The sequence below is a fragment of the Pleurodeles waltl genome, chromosome 2_2, assembly GCF_031143425.1.
Source record: "Pleurodeles waltl isolate 20211129_DDA chromosome 2_2, aPleWal1.hap1.20221129, whole genome shotgun sequence".
NCBI classification, from domain to species: domain Eukaryota; kingdom Metazoa; phylum Chordata; class Amphibia; order Caudata; family Salamandridae; genus Pleurodeles; species Pleurodeles waltl.
Genome location: NC_090439.1, coordinates 115814022 through 115835433, shown reverse-complemented (window position 1 = coordinate 115835433; position 21412 = coordinate 115814022). Strand labels below are relative to the sequence as shown.

At 41.2% G+C, this 21412-nt stretch overlaps 1 protein-coding gene across 2 annotated transcripts in view; it reads right to left on the bottom strand.

Annotated features, from left to right (window-relative positions):
• Positions 1 to 21412, bottom strand: part of PIGN (phosphatidylinositol glycan anchor biosynthesis class N) — a 988499-nt gene that overhangs the window by 158354 nt on the left and 808733 nt on the right. For both annotated transcript variants that reach the window (XM_069219499.1, XM_069219500.1), the window contains one exon: positions 14820 to 14906. In XM_069219499.1, coding sequence (XP_069075600.1) covers positions 14820 to 14906 — 87 coding nt within the window. The remainder of the gene's footprint in view (positions 1 to 14819; positions 14907 to 21412) is intronic.

Genomic DNA, 21412 nt, shown 5'->3' with positions numbered 1-21412 from the left:
AGATGGTTTCCATTAGGCCTGGCATAAGGTGTATTATCAGTGGTAAATGTATACCTGTCAATCTCTTGACTTAAAATTGTGGGTCATGTCAAATCTTCAAGAGGGTGATCCTGTTAAGTTGAAGAGTACGAACTCTTGTCTTGGAGTGTGTTCAAGGTCTGAAAAGGTGGTAACTCCAATTAAAGTATATGAAGGCATTTTCTTGGTAAGGTGGGTGTATACCAGTAACAAGAGGGTAACATCCACCAAATGTGGGTGACTAGACAGATATACTATGTGCGTTTATAGCCATTATGATTTGATTGGTGATAGAAAATTCGGTACAGGTGCAGCGTGCCGATTTACAACATGTTCACAAATCTCATAGGATGCTGTCACAATGAACAGATGATTTAATCAATGCCGTCAATAATTATGGTATTTTACTTGCCATGTCAGTCAGAATACTCTTATTCAGCAGTACAGCCATAAAAAGACAAACATCAATAATATTAAAAACAATTTGAAAAGTACAAAATAGTGTGCAAAAATGCTTGAAATAATGGCCCTTCCACCTAGGAGATTTTCACATAAATAGGGTTTTAAAAAATACAATTACAAAACATGAAAAAAAATATAGGGTAAATATGATATCAATTCATACTTGGCATTCCGTGACATCAATAAATAATCAGCTTAAAATCTTCATTAAAACACAATACCACAGAGACCTATATTAAAGGTTAAAAAGCTAGCGTGGCCTGGACATTCATAGGCCTCCCTATCCTCAAAGATTGCTCAAATGCAACTAATAACTGCATGGCGCATAAGCTGTGAGTCAAGGGCCTGTAAAAAGGGGAGACTGAAGTTAAAGGATCTGAGGTTATTCATAAACAGTATGGGGCATACAAATTGGACTCTAGGTGTAAAATAATATCCACAGAAAAACATAAAATGCATAAGAGATTGCTAGAAATGTTATCGCAGGGGCAGCATGGCAGACTGAAAAACCCAGTGCCTTGCTGAGGAAAGGCTACCAGAAAATGAACTGTGCACAATCTGAAACAGATAGAATTTATGTTCAGGGTTAGAAATCCACAGTAAATAAGGTTCTACCCCTTCTATGGTCATGATCTCTATATAACGCCGGACAGAGTGCATTGTCTGAATCTTGGTGTTTTTTATGGGTGGAAAAGTAGGGTTTTTCCCTTAGCCCTAATTTCAATTGGAGAATGAAAGAGAATAGGAACTCCAAGCTCTGTAAATGTTCTTTTGATATAAGCTAACCAAGGGATAGTTAGGTCCATATGATCTAATTTAACACAGTCTTCAAGAACTTGTCAGGAAAAGTTGGTCTGGGGTCATGCCATATCTCCAGCCATAATAAAAGGTGTTTAGTCTTTACTGTGTATTCCGTATAAGGGAGGCCAACATCTGTGTGAGAAAAAAAAGGTTGAGATACTCTTGGGGATTGCTAACAACATACTTAAGAACATACATACCGCACTACGGTGCAACAGCTTTGCTTTACTTTACCAGCAGAATATGCGTATATAGCAATATACAATGTACGCATACACTACCCCCTCCTTTTATCAGGAGTTTACTAACATTGGCAAATAGCTTCTCTGACCTGGCATCCCAGGGGCAGCATATTTGTTTGTGTCTATAAATATTAATTGAGCGAACCAGCATTGGTCCACCGTATGCCTTTAAAACTTCTAAAAACCTTAACGTAAAATTAAAAAAATACTGACTTACCTACAGTGACCCATGTATCTGGTGTGCAAGCTAATGACTTTTCTGTGTGCTTCTTTCGGGTGCGGGCAAGTGCTTACATTAAAATATAGTTTCTGGATCATTTAAGTACCATGTATAACACACCTGGTCTCATACATGAGGTAAAGCGAGAGACAATGATGTCTGTATCGATCTTTATGATGGTCAACAAGCAGACCCCCTATGCATAGGGTTTGGGCCATCTTATCATATGAATTATAGGTCTTTTTAAACATTAACTCACATTTTCTGTAGATGCTCTTTTTCCACAGATCTATTAAAATAAAATCAAAGTGAAAATTAAACAAAAGACTAGATATTTGCATCTTGACAATAAAAAAGATAACCTAGGTTAACACCTACACCAGGGTCATAAACTTGCTTTGATTCTAACTCCCATTACAAGGGGTGTCTCTTCACTTTCTGAAGCATGCTAAATTGCCATATATTACTATTTCTTATTGTCCTTCTTACAATGTATAGCCCCCACTTTCCTTTAACATGTTGCCTGAATGTTAAAATGCTTTATTAAATAGTTTTGAGGGTCACCTTAGCACTTTGAACAGGAGGCTTCCTTGAGCACAAGTATGAATACAAAGACGAAGGTCTGTGAACACGTTTTTGGTCTATGGGCACTATATCTCACGATGTGTATATAATCTAAATAAATGGAACGTATGATTTAATAAAGTTTATGTTGTATTTTAGCCCTGAAAAAGCCCTCGCCTTGCAGGCAATGAAACACGACTTGGCTAGGAAGTAGCTAGAAATTGGACTATATAGTGGAAATAAATAAAAAGCCTCAGGGAAAACTGTGAAATTGGTCAAGAATGTCTTTATATTTGTAACCTGAAAAGAGGCATCAGAATTGTGACAGCAACCATTTGGAAAGGACTAACAGGAAAACAAACACTTAGCAAATTAATTCTACCTATGACATGGCGTTGGCCCAACCCCTAGGTAGGGTTTTTGACGTTTTCCACCTGATACAGTTAACACAGTAACAGTGAACAAATTAGGAATAATAGGTGGATGTGGAGAAGTTCAGGCCATCTAAATTGATACCCCAAGTCAATTTAGCCCCAAACGCCTGCCCCATATGTGCCAGAGAAAGACATTTGGCTTTATGCAATGAAATTAGTTCTTTGGTATGCTTGTGATCAAGTTTCCTGTCAAATTTAAAAATAGCATTCACTGCTTCTGCGAATTTGTGAACCCTTTAGATTAAAAGTCTGTCCCACTGTAGGTTAATGTACCAAGATAAATGAAATTCTGGACCTTAGTAATAGGGGTCTGACCTATATTGTAACTACATGAATGTGTTCTTTTTGGCCCACAGGTCACAATATATGAATTATGATGGTTAACCCTTAATTTGCGTTCCCACAAAAATTCATTGAAGGAGTCAAGTAATAACTTAACCCATTAGTGGTGCAGGAAATTAGCAGTGCATCGTCCGCATAGAGTAAAACGGGCACAGGTCAACTGTATTCCACAGGGGAATTCTTCCCTCTGGCCATCAACACTTGGTCAGGAGAATATAGAAGAGAAAAAAGGGGCTAATATACAGCCTTGTCTAACCCCCAGTTAGACTTAAAAAAGGAAGTATAAACATGCACTACCCAGTGCAGTGTTAGAAACATCTATGGATGGTGGATTAAAAGTTTCTTGGTCAAAAATCCGTGCGAAATAGGATAACTAATCTTCTGCAGAAATATGACATTCTAATTTGTGAAGCTTTTCTTCTGAGAAAAAAGGCTGGTTAATGACTGATCATAAAGCTCTGGAATCTCTAAGTTCAGAGGCTGCTTGTAAGTCCTTCTCTCTTATTTCCCTTCTACTCTTTTGAAGACTCAACATATAAATTTGCCTAGCTCGTTTAATGGCCTCAGTAATAGAGGGTTGCATCTCAGTTGCCAGTTTAAGGTTTTTGGAAGCAGTACTGCAGGTACGATTGAACCATCTACAAGCAGTAGGTTCCACGTTAGTTTTCTTAACAGTCATCATATTATACGCGATTTTGCAAAGATTGTCAAAACTTTTTGAACCTTTCCAAAAATTTGCTTCATCGGGCTGACAACACATCACCTCTTCTTTCTTACCAGCAATTAGATATTCAAAAAGTTAGTTGTGATCTAAATTTTTGTGTATCCCCTTGTATGGACAGTACTATAGTATATGTACATAGCCAGACTTTTGGGTCTTAGTAATGGGGCAAGGTAGGCAGAGTTACACTGGGTTATGATCATTAATGCTGGAAAAAAAAAAAATTGAGTCCATGATCAGCGGGCCAGGTATGAAGAAAGCAAATAAAATCAATTGTAGACCCAATGCCTTTGTCAGTGGGGTGCTACAGCACACCCTCTTTGTGAAAGTCGGAACTGAAGAGCAAATAATGCAATAATCTTGTTTAATTCATCCCTGTAAGGGGTATGCAGAAATTGTGTTGTATTTTTCCCTTGCCAATCGGTTAAACCGCAAACACTGCCTCCCATTAAGGGGGCACTTAGTGATACTGAAATCACCCCACCAGATGATAACTACCCTGTCAATACTCTTTTCAATATAGCCTGAGATGATGGTCTCTAATTCGAGGATTGGTTCAGCACGGTGATTGGTAACGAAATTAAAATAACAGGTAATGAGCAGGACTGCAGGAAAACCAGACAGTGTCAGATGTAAAATTTGGCAACAAAAAGTACACAATACCGCTTTGATTTTTATACTGCTAACATTCAATGAGATAAGTGTTCCTAAGCTCCCCTTTGGTCGACCAGATATAAAGAGTGGAACTGCAACACAAAAAGATTGTAAAACCTAAATTTTTTCTAGGGCCCAAATCTCTTAGCAACATACAAATTCATAATTATTGACAATTTGCAACCAATCCACATTATCCAGCTTCTCGTGATTACCCGCTTTATTCCAAGAAAGGAGACACAGGCCATCTGTCTTATTCCCTTTTAATGGAGAGTTGTCTATAGTAGACTCGCCACCCCCACAATTAATAGGCTTAACAGTAAATAAAGGTGATGGTGATGTTGAATGGGAGCCCTAAGGGGTGACCAGCCAATAAATGTCAGATAGGCCTCAGAGAGATGCAAAGCAGTTTTTGTGGAAACAGGGGTCAGAAGATGGTTTGACCAGTGGGGGGCCTAGCCTAGATTTCATACTGTTGGAAGCTACTGAAACTGACGACAGAAGAAATCCAGAGGAAGCACACATCTTTTATCCTGTTTGTTTGCTAAATAGTCTAGACAGTGTAATAGTACGCTCACCTACCAAGGACGTCTGAAATTCACTACCACACAGTTCCCTATTTAAGTTTTGGGTGCATAGCCAAGCCATCCGATCCTCTGCACCACGAGGATTCTATCTACCAAATCAGTTGGCCTGTCTGATTTGCTCTTACACCAATTAGCAACTTTGTATTTTAGACCCTGCCAGTCTTCATATAAATCCTTTTTCACAAGAGGAATGCCTACTAAAATTAAAACATACAGTGTGCACTTGCATGATAGTTGTAGGTGAGCCAGTTGCCTACTGTTAAAAGGATCATGGCTGGTGCTGTTAGGTGGCTAAAAAGTGGTCTACGGTACAAGGTGCTTGGTCAGAGCTGGCAATATTTTGCTGGATATTTAAGCATACTGATGTGCTAGGCGTAGACTGGGATCATTAGGATTTGGGACTGAAATCACAGACTGGGAAGGCACTCTTTCTCCGGATGAAGACTGTGAATAGATATGGAGAATATTACACTGAGTGTCTGATAAAGCTTGGACTCTTTCACCAAGGTTTTTTAACTGCATGGTTACAACTTGTCGAAAATCTTTCAATAAAGTCTCCAGGTTGTTAGAAAAAGGTTTACAAATATTAGATAGTTTGGTCCTAAAATTAGATACATCAGTAGTTTTTTCAACCACTCTGGGAGGCTGCAGCAGAACACTGTAGAACCCAAGTGAACGAACTGACATGCTGCTCCTGTTGGAAGTACGTTTTACTGAGAAAGGCAGTCTTCATTCTCACATGGCTGAGAAAGATAGTGTGAATTTACAGAAAAGATGCTCTCATTATGGCTTCTGGACCACCTTTCATAACCTCTATAGGAAAATCACAAGAAAACAGTTTTCTCTCAAACATGATTCATAAAATCCAAGCAGAAGGCTTTTTCATAGGGTAAAATCGCCTTAACAACAAATGATTTATACTTTAACTAAAATCTGTTATCACCCTTTATATAATGTTCTTTTTTGTGACCCTCAAAACCTGCCATTGACTCCAATGCATTTCAATGGGTGCTAACATGTATATTTAGTTCCAAGATGCTTCCAGCACTTTCTGGTTGAAATGCTGACAGCCAATTAGATTTCACCATGAGATCTCAGCTTAGGCTCTGCCCAGATATATAAATATTTTTTTCCTTTGTTATCTCAAAAGCTACTGACCGAATTTACACCAAATCCTTCCAGCAGTCCGGGCTGTAGTTTTTTTTCAAAATCATTATGGGAATTAACATGAAAACCCAGTTTTGGACCACCTGTTTTTCCCAGCCTCCACTTGATGAATCACCTTAAAATTTACCATGCACAAAAAGATATGGTCGACACTTTTTTCAGAAAATGTCATTTAGATTTGTTAAACGCTGCCAAATTATAGACAAGTCAAAAAATGCTTTTCCTTCAGAACCTAGGTTGTAACTATAAAAACTTACTGGCACCCGCCTTTTTTCAGTGAACATATAAAAAAACAAAGTTTAAAATAACATTATGGTTAGGTGAATTTGTCAGTGACAATATTAATGTTTTGAACTAAAAAAAGACAGAAATTCATCAGTTATAGTTAGCATAGCTATCTATAACTTGTGCCCCAGCCATGCCCTGCTTATTACCTCATATATTCCATGACCCATGCCATGTTCTATGACACCATTTGTGACGTCACTGATGGCATCTTAAATGAATGAATGGATGGAAACTAACTAACTACAGGGTGGCAATCAGATTTAAAATGATTTTTTTCTTTTTATCTATTGTATTTGTTATGTATTCACTTATAGTTTTACATAATCATTTGACCATAAATGAGTCTTTTAACTGTTCATGTAGAACGTCTGAAACTTTACATATGCAGTCTAGTTTATTTTGGGGCTTTGCTGCTACTTTTAGTAGGATGTGCTACATGAGAAGCCCAAATGTCCATCATTGTTGATATAAAAATTAAGATTTGATGTCCTCCATATAGCAGTTTGTGTAGGTCACTGCTAGGTCACTTTTCCATTTGCACAGGAGTACAAAAGGAAGATGGTTTTTGATTGGCTTGTTGGGCATAGTTTTATTTACTGAGCAAGTGAGTATGTAAGGAAAACTTATGTAAAGTAAGATGTATTCTTTTTGCTATGTACTTGTTTATAGATTTTCATCAGCATGTTACTATAAATGGGTCTTTCAGCTGTTCATGTAGTACATCTGAAACTTTACATATGTAGTCTAGTTTATTTTTTGGGCTTCCTTGCTATTTTAATAGTACTGTGCTTCAAGATATTACAAGGTTGAAAAACATTCTATCTTAAGAAATACTTACTCTACTTACCTTCAGTTTCCAAAAGATTCATCTGTGCCCCTTAATATCTAATGGTGCCAAATTTCAGCAAAATCCAACTGGACGTTTTTGCGCTAAGCGAAGTACAAAAGTCTATGTAAAATCCATTAGATTTCAAGCTTGTTTTGGGACCTATTTTTTTTCTTTGCACTCCCTTGACCAAGCGCCACAAAACGTTTAGTTTAGTACTCCCGACAATGAAGTTATTAACGGACAAAAATCCCAAACTCTGGTTACCCTAACTATAACCACAGGGTGGCTACTGCAACTCTTATATATATATATATATATATATATATATATATATATACATAAATATATTTACACACATTCTTTTTCTCCCAATTTTGCGAATCTGACAATGGGAGGGGTTGAACAACTAATAGCTTGGGCAGAAGAAAACGAGATTTACCAACAAAAAGTAGTGACTTGGCTGAGGTTTATTGATGACCTTTTTCTTATCTGGGATGGTACTGAGTCAGAATTTGATGAATACTTTAATATCTTGAACTCTAATGTCGCGAAACTTAATTTCACCTACGACATCAGTGCGACACGTGTGACATTTCTAGATACAGAAATTTATGTTAAAGAGGGGACAATTCAGACTTCATTGCACAGGAAAATAACAGCTACGAGCTCCATATTACATGCTAACAGTTTTCACCCACCACGAACAAAGTGGAACATTCCCTATGGTGAATTTCTATGAATAAAGAAAATCTGCTCAGAGCCGGAAGAGTGTGAGAAGCACTTGAAATTAGCAGAGGAGAGATTCCTGGCAAGACAATATCCGAAAAAGTGTTTAGCTCTGGCACAGAAACGTGTGAAACAATCATCAAGAGAACAATTAATTCATGGAGGAAATCAAGCCATTAAACATGCCAAGCAACAACAGCTGAGGTTCATAACAACATACTCACAGAGTGCCACACAAGTTCGTAAAATCTTGGAAAACCACTGGCCAATTTTACAAATGGACCCAATAGTGGGGGAAATCATGGGACAACACCCATTAATGACTTTCAGAAGGACAGCAAACTTAAGGGATAAATTAACGCACAGTCATTTCCAAACTACAAAAGCAAACTGGTTACAGAAAACTGGCTTTTGGAAATGCAGCAGCTGAAAGGCATGTAAAATTGGGGTGAATAAGAAAGAGTACTCCACAAATACTGGCATGGAGAGAGTGATACGTAAGCACTTGAACTGTAAAAGTCGATTCACAGTATATGTGATTGAATGTCCTTGAGGGTTGAAATATGTTGGCAGTACCATATGTGAGACTAAAAAGCGAATTTTAGAACATATTCGAGCAACTATCAATATGGATAGGAGCTATGCAACAGCGAGACATATGGAACAGAAACATGATAGCAAGTGGGAACTCATGACATTCTATGTAATTGATCAGGTACTAAAATCAGAACGTGGTAGTGACAGAGAAAAGAAATTGCGTCAACTAGAATCCAGACATATACTTGATATCCGATCTCTCACCCCGCTAGGTTTAAACCAGGATGAAGAATAATTTGTACACCTATAAGGGTTGTCATAGCTCATAAGATGTTGCCATTCATTTATTCTATGTCATTTCCACTAATTGATAAGATGCTTTCTTTCCCGTTGTCATTTGTCAGATAGACATATAATTTTGGCGCTATCAATGTAAGTTGACTGAAGGAATAATACCCAAACATTAATGTCCTTACATCAGAGGTGCAGGATTTAGTGAGGGCCTTGTTTAAAAGAAACTTTGGGGATTGTGCTATTGTAGGTAACATGCAATACATGAATATGAATTCAATGTGAATATAAATTAAAAACTAATGAGGGCCCCTATATTTTGTTAACACACCTCAGAAATTGCTTTGAAGTCTCCATTAGTCGCTGAAACAAGATTTTATGACATATATTTAAAAATAATTTGATTCAATGAAATGCTATAAACTACATACTACACAGAATGCAATGTGGAACTTAGTGAAAAACACCTTGGATTGTAGTTAAAACACTGTTACAATTTGGTAAATATACATATAGAAAAACGTTTAATAATTTTTCTTTGTTAAAGTGTATATATTTAGTGATGTTATGGAGTAACCCTTGATAAGTGGTGTAACGTGAGTATTTTTTCTGTTACTTTGGAGTACTTTATTTAAAGCGCTGAAATTAGCATACTGGAAACACCTGTGAACAAGGTCCGGTGAGACCGAAACGCGTCAGGTGATTCCTGTTTGATTGTTTATGATCTCACTAATGTATTAAAAGTTAAGGTATTTTTGGCACAACGACAGAGTGTGGTTTTCTCTTGCTAAAACAGAAAGAGAATCTTGTTTTCTGAAAATATGGTTGTCCTGCCTCAAACCAACACCACCGGAGAATTAAGTGCGCCGTAAACACGCAGATCAGGACATCTTTTCTTTCATATTTACACACATGTATATATATATATATATATATATATATATATATATATATATATATATATATATATATATATATATATATATATAAATAATGTGGCCTATTAAATCATGTTATCTGGAGGAACTGTACTAATAAATGTGCAATCAAACATCTACCACTAAAGTGCGAAGGTCAAATTCAGGTTATTACTACAGTGATGGAAAATTGGCATGAGAAAAACACTTTTTATTGCCTCACAGATTGCATGTTTCAATTACTTTACACAGGGAAGCAACTGTCCTAATAGTCACAAATCTTGGCAGTGTAATTTTACCTTGCTCCATCAATTTACCACTTGCATCCTGGTTTTGGTTTAACCATTTGCTAAAACAAATAAACATAAAAATGTTGTATCATAAGACATATGCAGGTGTGCAGAGAAATGTATGCTTTTATTACCATTAATTCGGAGAAAAGGCAACCAGACTCCACTCCATAACAGTGACCTCTCGTGATGAGGGCACAGACGATTTCTTTCCTTTCAAACTAGTACATCGGTTTAATTCTCTAGTTGGAAAAAGAATCCACTAAACTAGCGACAAATTAGCAATGATTATTCCAGATTCTCTATTTCTGATCCAGGCACATGGAGTATCTATTGAACATAGCTGAGCCTCTCACATGAACAACTTTCCCTGAGTTACATTTCACCACATGGTTTATGCATGCATGCTTTCTGCATAGGTTGTAGTTGTGTTGCATATTATACATGTTTTGTGTGTGTACGTGTGGAATATCTAAGCAGTTCTTGCCTTGTGTGTGTGTGAAATAAACGTGCTTCAGTTGTCTGATATGTTTGGAAGAAGCCTGTTAGTTTTGAGTGTATCCTGTTAGCATGCCGAAAAGTGTCATGGGTAGTAAGCACTATATAAATACAATTACAATGCAATGAGGGTGACCTGCACAAGTCAAGTACTGTGTATGTACTGCCTATGTTTCTTCTGCGCAAGAGTGCATTAGCTGTGCTTACCTGTGACATCACGTAGTGTTGCTTGCACTGTTTTAGCTGTTACATATCATACCACATAAGAGAGGGTATGTATGTTTTGTACTGCCTCTGCATCATGCAGCATATGCTCTGTGTACTTGAGGGAAGCTTACACTGCTGATGCCCACCTGTTGTCTTAGTGAAACTTGAGAAAAGATTTTCATTGTACAAGAGCCGAAGGATTAGCCTTGTCAATGCTTGTTTTTAGTAAGCATCAGAAGGCACATTTGCCGAACGTTGGTCTATTTCTTTTATTTTAAAATGTCTCTATGACTAACACAAATGCATTTCCAACTATAGTGAATGCACGTAAGGCATATCTGAGCACCGAGATGGTATCCTTGTTAATGCACTAGGCATTTATTTTTTGTATTTCACAAACAAGCTTCCAAAGCAGAAGACTGAAAATATGAAAAAATATCAAAGGCCCTCGTGTGCAGAGTAAGAGGGTTTCACTGGTTATTTTCCGTGCCCGGGGCCCCAGACATCACCTGGGGTGCCAAAAGTGAGACATCCAGTGACAGTATGACTGCCTTAAAAAAGGTGGAGTGACTGTCACCGCGATCTGCTGGTCATTTGGCAGATGAACTACAGAATAAAAGATTTCTGCTAGCTAAAACCACAGCGGCTCCACTGGAGAACTCTGGCCCTCCTCCCTGTCTAATGCGGGGGAAACCGCAAGCCGTGAGGTTTGCTTTTGGCTGTATCAACCAACCTCCCAATGAACCCCTCAGTATGCCTTTTCCTGTTGATAAAGTGGTTGTTTGTACTGCTAATAATTGCTGTTAGTTATATGCTACAGCCTCAAGTTCTCAATAAAGGTTTTTAAAAAAAATCATAAGCTTGCCCGTCAACCATGTACAACATCCTATGATTAACTACCTATTGGTGTCCCCTAGAGAATGGGTCAAAAGATTCATTAAGTTACTTCAACTACCCTTAATACTTTACTGAAATAATACCCCTTGCAGGAATGTTTGCCATCTTTGGACAATCTGAGAGTTGAAAGGCACCTTAATTAAACACTTACTGATACACAGTAAGGACTCAATCCCGACTCCGACAGAAAAGTATCTGCAGATACGATACCGGTAATAGATTATTGAGTATCCTGATGCGGGCAGGAGGCTTATCATGGTCTTCAGATACTCCGTGCATCACTCAACATATCATCCTTTAATATACTAGCGGTCATTGGAATTTTGGAACACCTTTGGATACTTCCATGCTTTGGAGCCTTGAAAAAGTCAACCCTGACGAAACACGTGTCGGCTGTTGTTTTTCCGAACATGAGAATTGTACTTACCATCTGACACTGTGCCCAATATGTCCTATTGGGCCAGAAGTCATTTTCATCCAGAGACATTATAGATGAATAAAGTGAAGCTTTTCACACATCTGCGATGTGCCATGGTTTTCTCTCTTGCATTTCACAACTGTGACCTCTCCTAGGTAACAGTTTACGCACCCTGTGGCTGGGTGTACAACCACTTGGGCACTCCTTCCATTATAGCCTTTACCATCATGGATTCCGCAACAAGACGTTAGCCTACTTTTGGGAAGTGCGCTCCTTTCTCCACACAGCCACAGCTTTTGTTGTTATTTGTATATATATCTGCAGATACCACTCTCCCTCATTTCGAGTCCCCTGGTTTTCTCTCACCCAGAAATACAAGTGTAGTGGACCCAGGCTGAGTTTCACCTGTCAAGCGTAGGTGGAATTCATGGCTGGAAAATGGACTAGGAATGGGGGTAAACATGTGTAAAGTTGTGCAGTAAGCCTTCACCTGCATCTTACTACCTATGATCAGGTCCTTATCTTGTAATGCCATGGTATTGGTTGGGAGATACCACCCAGTACTTGCAAGAACACTAAGGGACAGATCACAAGCTGGGCTGACTGGTATCTCTGGGGTAGTTACAACTGTGCTCACTTTTGAGACCCTTGGTTTTACTGTACACGGAAATAATGAGTGCGGTGAAACCAGGCCGAGTTCCACCTACCAAAGTAGGTGGAATTCACAGACAGGAAATGCTCTGTCATGTGTAAAGTGGTGTGGCAATTCTTTGCCTGTCTTATTCCTATTACTGGGGCGTCATAGGGAGTTTGGGGCTTTGACTGACGGCACCCTGCTCAGAACAACTCATTGTTATTCGTTTTCGTCTCATTCACGCCCTCTGCATCTATGGTCAGACCCCTGACAATAGTCCTGGCTGGCCAGCCTACACCTGGGTCCGACCCAGTGGCAGCGCATGGCCCCCCTGCCAGCAGCAAAAGCGCAAACCTTTCACAACGAAGGGATAATAAACTATGTTTATTATCCCTTTGTTCTGAAAGGAGTTGGGCCATGGGTGAAGAGCAGTGAGGGAAGTGCATAGCACTCCCTCTCATTGTGCATGTATGTTTGGACGGCCGTCTCGGACCAGCCAAACACACTTGCGCACAGGGCTCTCTCCAGCCCAGCACTGTGTTGCCAGGCTGGAGAGAGCAGACACAGGCTCCCAGTCTGCCTGGAAGCGTCATGGCTGGGCACTCCCAGCCAATCCTGACGCTGCTCTGAGCAGCGTCAGGATTGGCTGCAAGGCAGGCTGGTAGCCTATGCCTGCAGCAATGGGAGAAAGAGGAGCAGCGCGGCGGAGCTGAGGTAAGGTTTTTTTTTTAAAGTTTATTAAAACTCCTTCCCATCCCTCCTCCCCCTTCCTACATGCCACCCTGCCCCCTGTAACTCTGGCGAGCTGCGATTGTTCCGACTCTGGAACAAACTGTCTCTCTCTGGCCGCCAGCACCAGAGAAGCTGAGAAATGAGAAGGCTGAAAAAGCCTACTGCATGTATTGCATTAAACTCGTGCCTCACCTTTTGAGCCTGTGTTGTTTTTTTGTTTTTTTTTACTGCACTCTTGTTCCTGCCCTGTGAGGAACACGTATTCTGAGTCAGGTGGCTAGGCTGTGATTGCTCCAGCCCAGCAGTGGCTCCACAAGGACAGTGCAATCTTGGAAGGAGCATACAATGGCCTTCTGAAATATAAATTAACATTTGGCCTATCATCGAACATTACATCGGTGCAAGCGGTCTCCAGCTGGACTGCACCAGACAAGCAGAAATGCTAGTGGTGTCACAAAGCCTGGTACCCACAAACTGCGGAGTTGCTTGTCTGTCAGCAGCATTCAAGCACACAGTGCTGATGGAACCTTTTCGTTAATACACTGCCTGTGCTACATGGGACTGGTGTTCGGAATAAAGAGACAGCAGGCTGCAGATTATTAACCCACTGATCTGGCAGTGGCTCCACAAGAACGATGCTGTCACAGAGGTAGCACACAATCTCAATCTTTCCTGCACTTTAAGAGGCACGTGCTGCATAACTGGAAATGCCTGTGCAGTTAGGCTGGACCTATGCACTTTAAACGATTAAACGCCTTGTTGAATATAACCAGACTCTAATAGGCATTTTTCTTTATCCCTCACTATTACTGGGCGGAGGGGGAGTGCTGGCCGGACATCCTCGGCTGGCTCAAGAACGAAAAGTAAGTAAACAAACTGGTTATTTTAAAACTCTCTGTCATCTAAGCTTAATGATGGGGCCTCAAGCAAGTAGGGGGCTCTGGGACAGAGCCAACTTTGCTCATGCCTTAAAAGGTGTGTGATTATCTCTCAATGGGGATATACTGCATGGTACCGGTAATTCTGGGTGGTTATTTCCCCACAAGTACCATGTTCACTCATTGTCGTCCCTTAGGTATCCTGATAAATCTGGCATAGTAGGATCAGTAACATTACCAGTAACCTCAAACAGTGCTGATATAAGGCTATTCCAGGCATCAGATAGGGGGGACACCATAATTGGCCTTGAGAACCATAAATTATCGCTCCGCTGCCAGAATTGGGGGTGGCAAAATGTCACAGTACCTTCGCGCCCAAATTTCTCACATCAGCCGTGATGACATGCTTTGTGTTCTTCAGTCAGACTTACCTAGCATTTACACACTGGCACCAGAAAAGGATACAAAGAAATAGGAGCGCCGGATGTCATCCAGGTGGAGCTGCCGAGCGTGAGAAATATTGATACTCCAGGAGAAGTCAGCACTGCTGAGCTGTGAAGACAGCGGGGGAAAATCAATGCGCGATGTCAGCCGCTTTTACATTAATACAAAGAAATACACGCCGAGCACAGAGCGCTGAGAATTAGGTGGACAGCTTCAATTTTATGGCAAGACCGGAGGCTCTTATTATGCTTCTCGATCTTGCTTTATTTTGAATAGCAGCAGTCAAGAAACTACACTTCCCATGAGGCTGGAGTACAAAAGCAGCCAATGGGAAAGAGAAACGTATCGGCATTGGAACCAATAACAATGCTTGAACACGGTATAAACAATACACTTGACTGTGACCAGCCCTCTTTCTTGCTGCTCACAGTCAAGATAAGTGTTCCAAAATTTTCTTCACATTTTCTTAACTGCGCGTTATTTTCTTACAATGTACTATTTTGCATGAAATTTATTTAATTCTGTTACGCGGTAGCGCGACTTTCTGTTCTACCAGAAATACTCGCCCGAGGTGTTCTTATACCCCCCCCCACCTCGCGCCGGCCTCCAGGAACGCGAACGTTCCAACTGTCACCTTTCTCTTCACAAGAGCTCCGGTCTTTCTCTCACGACGCGCGCGTGGGCTGAAATACTTTGTTTCTTCCCACACGGCCCGAATTCAGCCTCTCAGCTCGATTTCAAGCTCCCGTCTGTGCCTTTTACAACGGTAACACCCCGGTGGGCGTGTTCTACCAGGTCTCGCCCCTACATTTTTCCCATTAACCCTATCATTACCTGTTTTCTCAATATGATTGACAATTCCCTTAATGAGGACGAATCTTTTAACCAGGACCTTGATAATTTTATTAGTGATTCTGTGGATAAAGCCATTAAAAATTCAATGGGCAAAATGACAAAAAACCTTCAATCCTCTATACAGGATATGGTTTCCAAATCCTTACTGGCCCATTCTGCGGGGGAATGCAGAAAGAGAAAAATTAAGGATTTGTCTACACAGAAAACAGATGGCGTTAGCTTGACTGGTGAAACTTCTTCACCCCAGATTGAGGACAAGTCTCCTCCAAGGCCTCCTTCCAAGGAGGGGAACCCTAGATTAAAATGCTCTGAAAAGACCAAACATATATCTGCTACGCCACAGAAAATCACCATTTCCCATATTTCAGACACAGATGACGACATGGGCGATTTAGACGACCCAGATGACGACCCCGATATCTGGGGTTCCCAGACTCAGTCCTCCCCCCCCACCAAGAGAACAAAACTTGAGTCAACCACAAATACCTTCACAGCCAAACAAGTTCTAGACCCAGACGGTAACCCCATGTTCAATCCCTCTTTTATCCAACACCCCAATTCTACCGAATGGTTACCCTCCTCCCATGTGTCTGATTATATCTCCTCCAGACTGAGACTTCCCCTAGACAAACCCACTAGGTCCAAATTAAGATCAGAATGCCCTAGACCTTCACTTTCTTCCAACATTACCGCTACCCCGTCCATTGACCAATCCCTCCTTACTTTCTTTTCCAAATTTGGCAAAGATCCCCGTAAGGGCGTCGATAAGGCCTGGTGCAACTGCCAAGACAAACTCTTGGACCTGGTCGGTCCTTTGGCCAGAATCTTTGACATGGCAGAATCAGCCAAATTAGAAGATACGGACATTGACCCGACAGAATTATCTCTTTGGATCCAAAGAGCCTTCTGCCTCTTAGGCAACGCCAATTCGGCCATTATTCATGAAAGACGGAAAGGTCTCCTGCTCAAATTGGACCCTAAGCTAGCCAATCTAGCTTTCATCGACCCTGGTGTCAAAGCGGATGGTCTCCTATTTGGAAATTCTTTCATGAAAGACCTGGGAAAGTTTGTCTCCACTTTCGCCTCTATAGATAAGGCACAACAATCAATAAAAAAGGTGTTCCACCAACGGGTTTTTGGCAAGGCCGGTACAGGCTTTACCGGCCGTCCCGCCCGACCACAAGGGTCTAGAGGCTCCTTCAACGCCTATAACACCTACAATTCCATGTACGATTCACAATCATACAAACCCCAGTTCTATCCCCAACGCGGCAGAGGCTACCGAGGTCGTGGACATCGCGGTGCCAGATTCAATTACCAACAAGGTAAGCCCCAATTATGGCCTTCCTCCTGTAGGAGGCCGCCTGCGTCATTTCATAGAAAAATGGAAAGAGATCACCTCAGATCCATGGATACTCAGCACAGTTCAAGGCTACACCATAGAACTCTATACAGTCCCACACCAACGGTCCTTTCCCCCCCCTCTTTTCTTCTCTTCAGAAATGTCGTCCCTAATTTCATCAGAAATCCAATTACTTCTACACAAACAAGCCATTCAGATTTCCCGTCCGGATCCTTCCGGTTTCTTCAGTACCCTCTTCCTAGTCCAAAAGAAAAACAAAAAACCGAGACCAGTCATCAACTTAAGAAATTTCAATCAATTTGTTGTATACAGACATTTCAAAATGGAAACCATCATTCACTTAAGAGACATTCTTCTCCCACAAGATTACATGGTCCGTCTAGATCTCCAAGACGCATATCTATCCGTTCCTGTACACATATCTCACAGAAAATGTCTCCAATTCCAATGGCAGGGACAAACTTACCATTTCTCCTCTCTCCCATTCGGCCTCTCTTCCGCACCTTCGTGCTTCACAAAACTAATGAAACCGATCACAACACACCTCAGGTCCCTGGGAGTCAGATTACTCATCTACCTGGACGACATTCTGTTAATGCATCAGGACCGTCTCTCCCTACAAAGTCACCTACAAATAACTTGCTCCCTCCTAGCCCAATTGGGCTTCCTAGTCAACAAAGAAAAATCCATATCTATTCCTTCAAAAAGGATAGAGTTTCTGGGTTTCATAATCGATTCCTCCGCAGCCATCCTCCAACTTCCACAACAAAAGGTAAAATCCACAAAATCAGAAATTCTGAAACTCCTCCGGAGTTCCCAAATCTCCCTCAGATCCCTAGCCAGAGTCGTAGGACTCCTCGCCTCCTCAATACAAGCCATCTTCCCCGGACCCCTCCACTACCGGGCACTCCAAAGACTAAAAGTCCGACACCTCAGAAGAGGTCTCTCCTACTCAGAGTCCATCACTCTCGACCACGAGTCCCGCCTAGAACTTCAATGGTGGATAGACCATTTAGACGCCTGGAACGGCAAGACTATATTTCCATCAGCCCCAGATCTTGTGTTAGAATCAGATGCAAGTCTGACGGGCTGGGGCGCACGATGTGGCACAATCTCGACTGGAGGTTTCTGGTCTTCAGAGGAGTCCAAATTGCATATCAATTATTTAGAGATGCTTGCGGGCTCCTTTGCAATCAAAAGCCTCGCAAGAGACAGAGTCCAGTGTACCATCCTCCTCCGCATGGACAATGTGTCAGCTGTCCGCTACATCAACCACCTAGGAGGCACCGGATCAAAAATCCTAGCAGATCTGGCAAAAAGTCTCTGGGATTACTGTCTCCACAACAAAATTTCCCTGTTAGCAGAATACCTCCCCGGTTCTCTCAACAATGTCGCAGACTGGCACTCCCGCTATCTCAGAGATGCCAGCGACTGGAAACTCCATCCCTCAGTTTTCCAATCTCTTCTGCACAAATGGGGTCCCTTCAAAATAGACTTATTTGCGTCCCGCCTGAACACACAACTTCCTCTGTTTTTCAGTTGACGTCCGGATCCCTCAGCCCTGGCTTCCGACGCTTTCCTCCAGGACTGGTCATTCACGCTCAATTATGCCTTTCCCCCTTTTCTAATGATTACCAGAGTGCTCGCTCAGGTCAGGCGACAAAAAGCCTCTCTAATCTTAATAGCTCCATTTTGGCAATCTCAAGTGTGGTTTCCCCCTCTCCTCGAATTAACTATCGACTTTCCAGTTCTCCTTCCAGTTTTTCCTTCCCTCCTCCGGAATCCCTCCGGTTTACCTCACCCTCTCATCCTCAACAATTCCCTTTTCCTATCGGCCTGGAAGGTTTCAGGTATCCCCAACCTCCCATTCCAATTTCGACGGAAGCTTCAAGCTTCATTAACAACGCATGGGCTCCCGGCACCAGAAAGGCATACAAATCCACTTGGTCTCTTTGGTCAAGCTGGTGTCTGGGAAGGAATATCGATCCCCTTTCAACCGATATAAATTATATCATAAACTTCCTTGCTGCACAAGCTGGCACAGGCAAATCCTACAGGACAATTAACCTTTATAGATCAGCTATTTCCCTTCAACACTCTCACATTGCCGGAAAACCGATTGGAGAACATCCCTTGGTATGCCGACTTCTGAAGGGAGTAAAATTCTCTTTTCCTCCATTATCTAAGTATTCTAAGTTATGGGATGTCAATGTTGTCTTAAATTTATTTATTTCCTGGCAGGATAATGCAGATCTTTCTCTGAAAATGCTTTCAGCTAAATTAACAATGTTACTTTGTTTAATCTCCATTAAACGTATTTCAGATGTTAAAGCACTGGATATTTCATCCAGACAATTCTCCCCCACAGGTGTTTTATTTACTATTAACAAACGTACTAAAACCAATATACGTTCAGTGTTCTATCCTTATTTCCCCAATCAACCCAAACTACAGGGAGTGCAGAATTATTAGGCAAATGAGTATTTTGACCATATCATCCTCTTTATGCATGTTGTCTTACTCCAAGCTGTATAGGCTCGAAAGCCTACTACCAATTAAGCATATTAGGTGATGTGCATCTCTGTAATGAGAAGGGGTGTGGTCTAATGACATCAACACCCTATATCAGGTGTGCATAATTATTAGGCAACTTCCTTTCCTTTGGCAAAATGGTTCAAAAGAAGGACTTGACAGGATCAGAAAAGTCAAAAATAGTGAGATATCTTGCAGAGGGATGCAGCACTCTTAAAATTGCAAAGCTTCTGAAGCGTGATCATCGAACAATCAAGCGTTTCATTCAAAATAGTCAACAGGGTCGCAAGAAGCGTGTGGAAAAACCAAGGCGCAAAATAACTGCCCATGAACTGAGAAAAGTCAAGCGTGCAGCTGCCACGATGCCACTTGCCACCAGTTTGGCCATATTTCAGAGCTGCAACATCACTGGAGTGCCCAAAAGCACAAGGTGTACAATACTCAGAGACATGGCCAAGGTAAGAAAGGCTGAAAGACGACCACCACTGAACAAGACACACAAGCTGAAACGTCAAGACTGGGCCAAGAAATATCTCAAGACTGATTTTTCTAAGGTTTTATGGACTGATGAAATGAGAGTGAGTCTTGATGGGCCAGATGGATGGGCCCGTGGCTGGATTGGTAAAGGGCAGAGAGCTCCAGTCCGACTCAGACGCCAGCAAGGTGGAGGTGGAGTACTGGTTTGGGCTGGTATCATCAAAGATGAGCTTGTGGGGCCTTTTCGGGTTGAGGATGGAGTCAAGCTCAACTCCCAGTCCTACTGCCAGTTCCTGGAAGACACCTTCTTCAAGCAGTGGTACAGGAAGAAGTCTGCATCCTTCAAGAAAAACATGATTTTCATGCAGGACAATGCTCCATCACACGCGTCCAAGTACTCCACAGCGTGGCTGGCAAGAAAGGGTATAAAAGAAGGAAATCTAATGACATGGCCTCCTTGTTCACCTGATCTGAACCCCATTGAGAACCTGTGGTCCATCATCAAATGTGAGATTTACAAGGAGGGAAAACAGTACACCTCTCTGAACAGTGTCTGGGAGGCTGTGGTTGCTGCTGCACGCAATGTTGATGGTGAACATATCAAAACACTGACAGAATCCATGGATGGCAGGCTTTTGAGTGTCCTTGCAAAGAAAGGTGGCTATATTGGTCACTGATTTGTTTTTGTTTTGTTTTTGAATGTCAGAAATGTATATTTGTGAATGTTGAGATGTTATATTGGTTTCACTGGTAATAATAAATAATTGAAATGGGTATATATTTTTTTTTGTTAAGTTGCCTAATAATTATGCACAGTAATAGTCACCTGCACACACAGATATCCCCCTAACATAGCTAAAACTAAAAACAAACTACAAACTACTTCCAAAAATATTCAGCTTTGATATTAATGAGTTTTTTGGGTTCATTGAGAACATGGTTGTTGTTCAATAATAAAATTAATCCTCAAAAATACTACTTGCCTAATAATTCTGCACTCCCTGTATCTGTAGGACAGTGTCTCAAAATATATGAAGATCGCACAGCCAATCTCAGAACGTCTTCATCCCAACTCCTTATCTCTTTTCGCAAACCCCACAAGCCCGTTTCATCCGCTACTCTTGCCAGATGGGTACGTTGGGTCATGACTTTAGCAGGTATAGACACCTCTGTATTTGGCGCCCACTCCTCCAGGGGTGCCATGGCCTCCAAAGCTTTTTGGGTAGGTTCCAGACTCGAAGACATTCTGAGATCGGCTGACTGGTCCAATGATTATGTTTTCAGAACTTTTTATTGTAAACCTATTCATACAGCAACTTCTATAATAGTTAACATGCTTTAAAAAAGCATAATAAGAGCCTCCGGTCTTGCCATAAAATGTAGATTT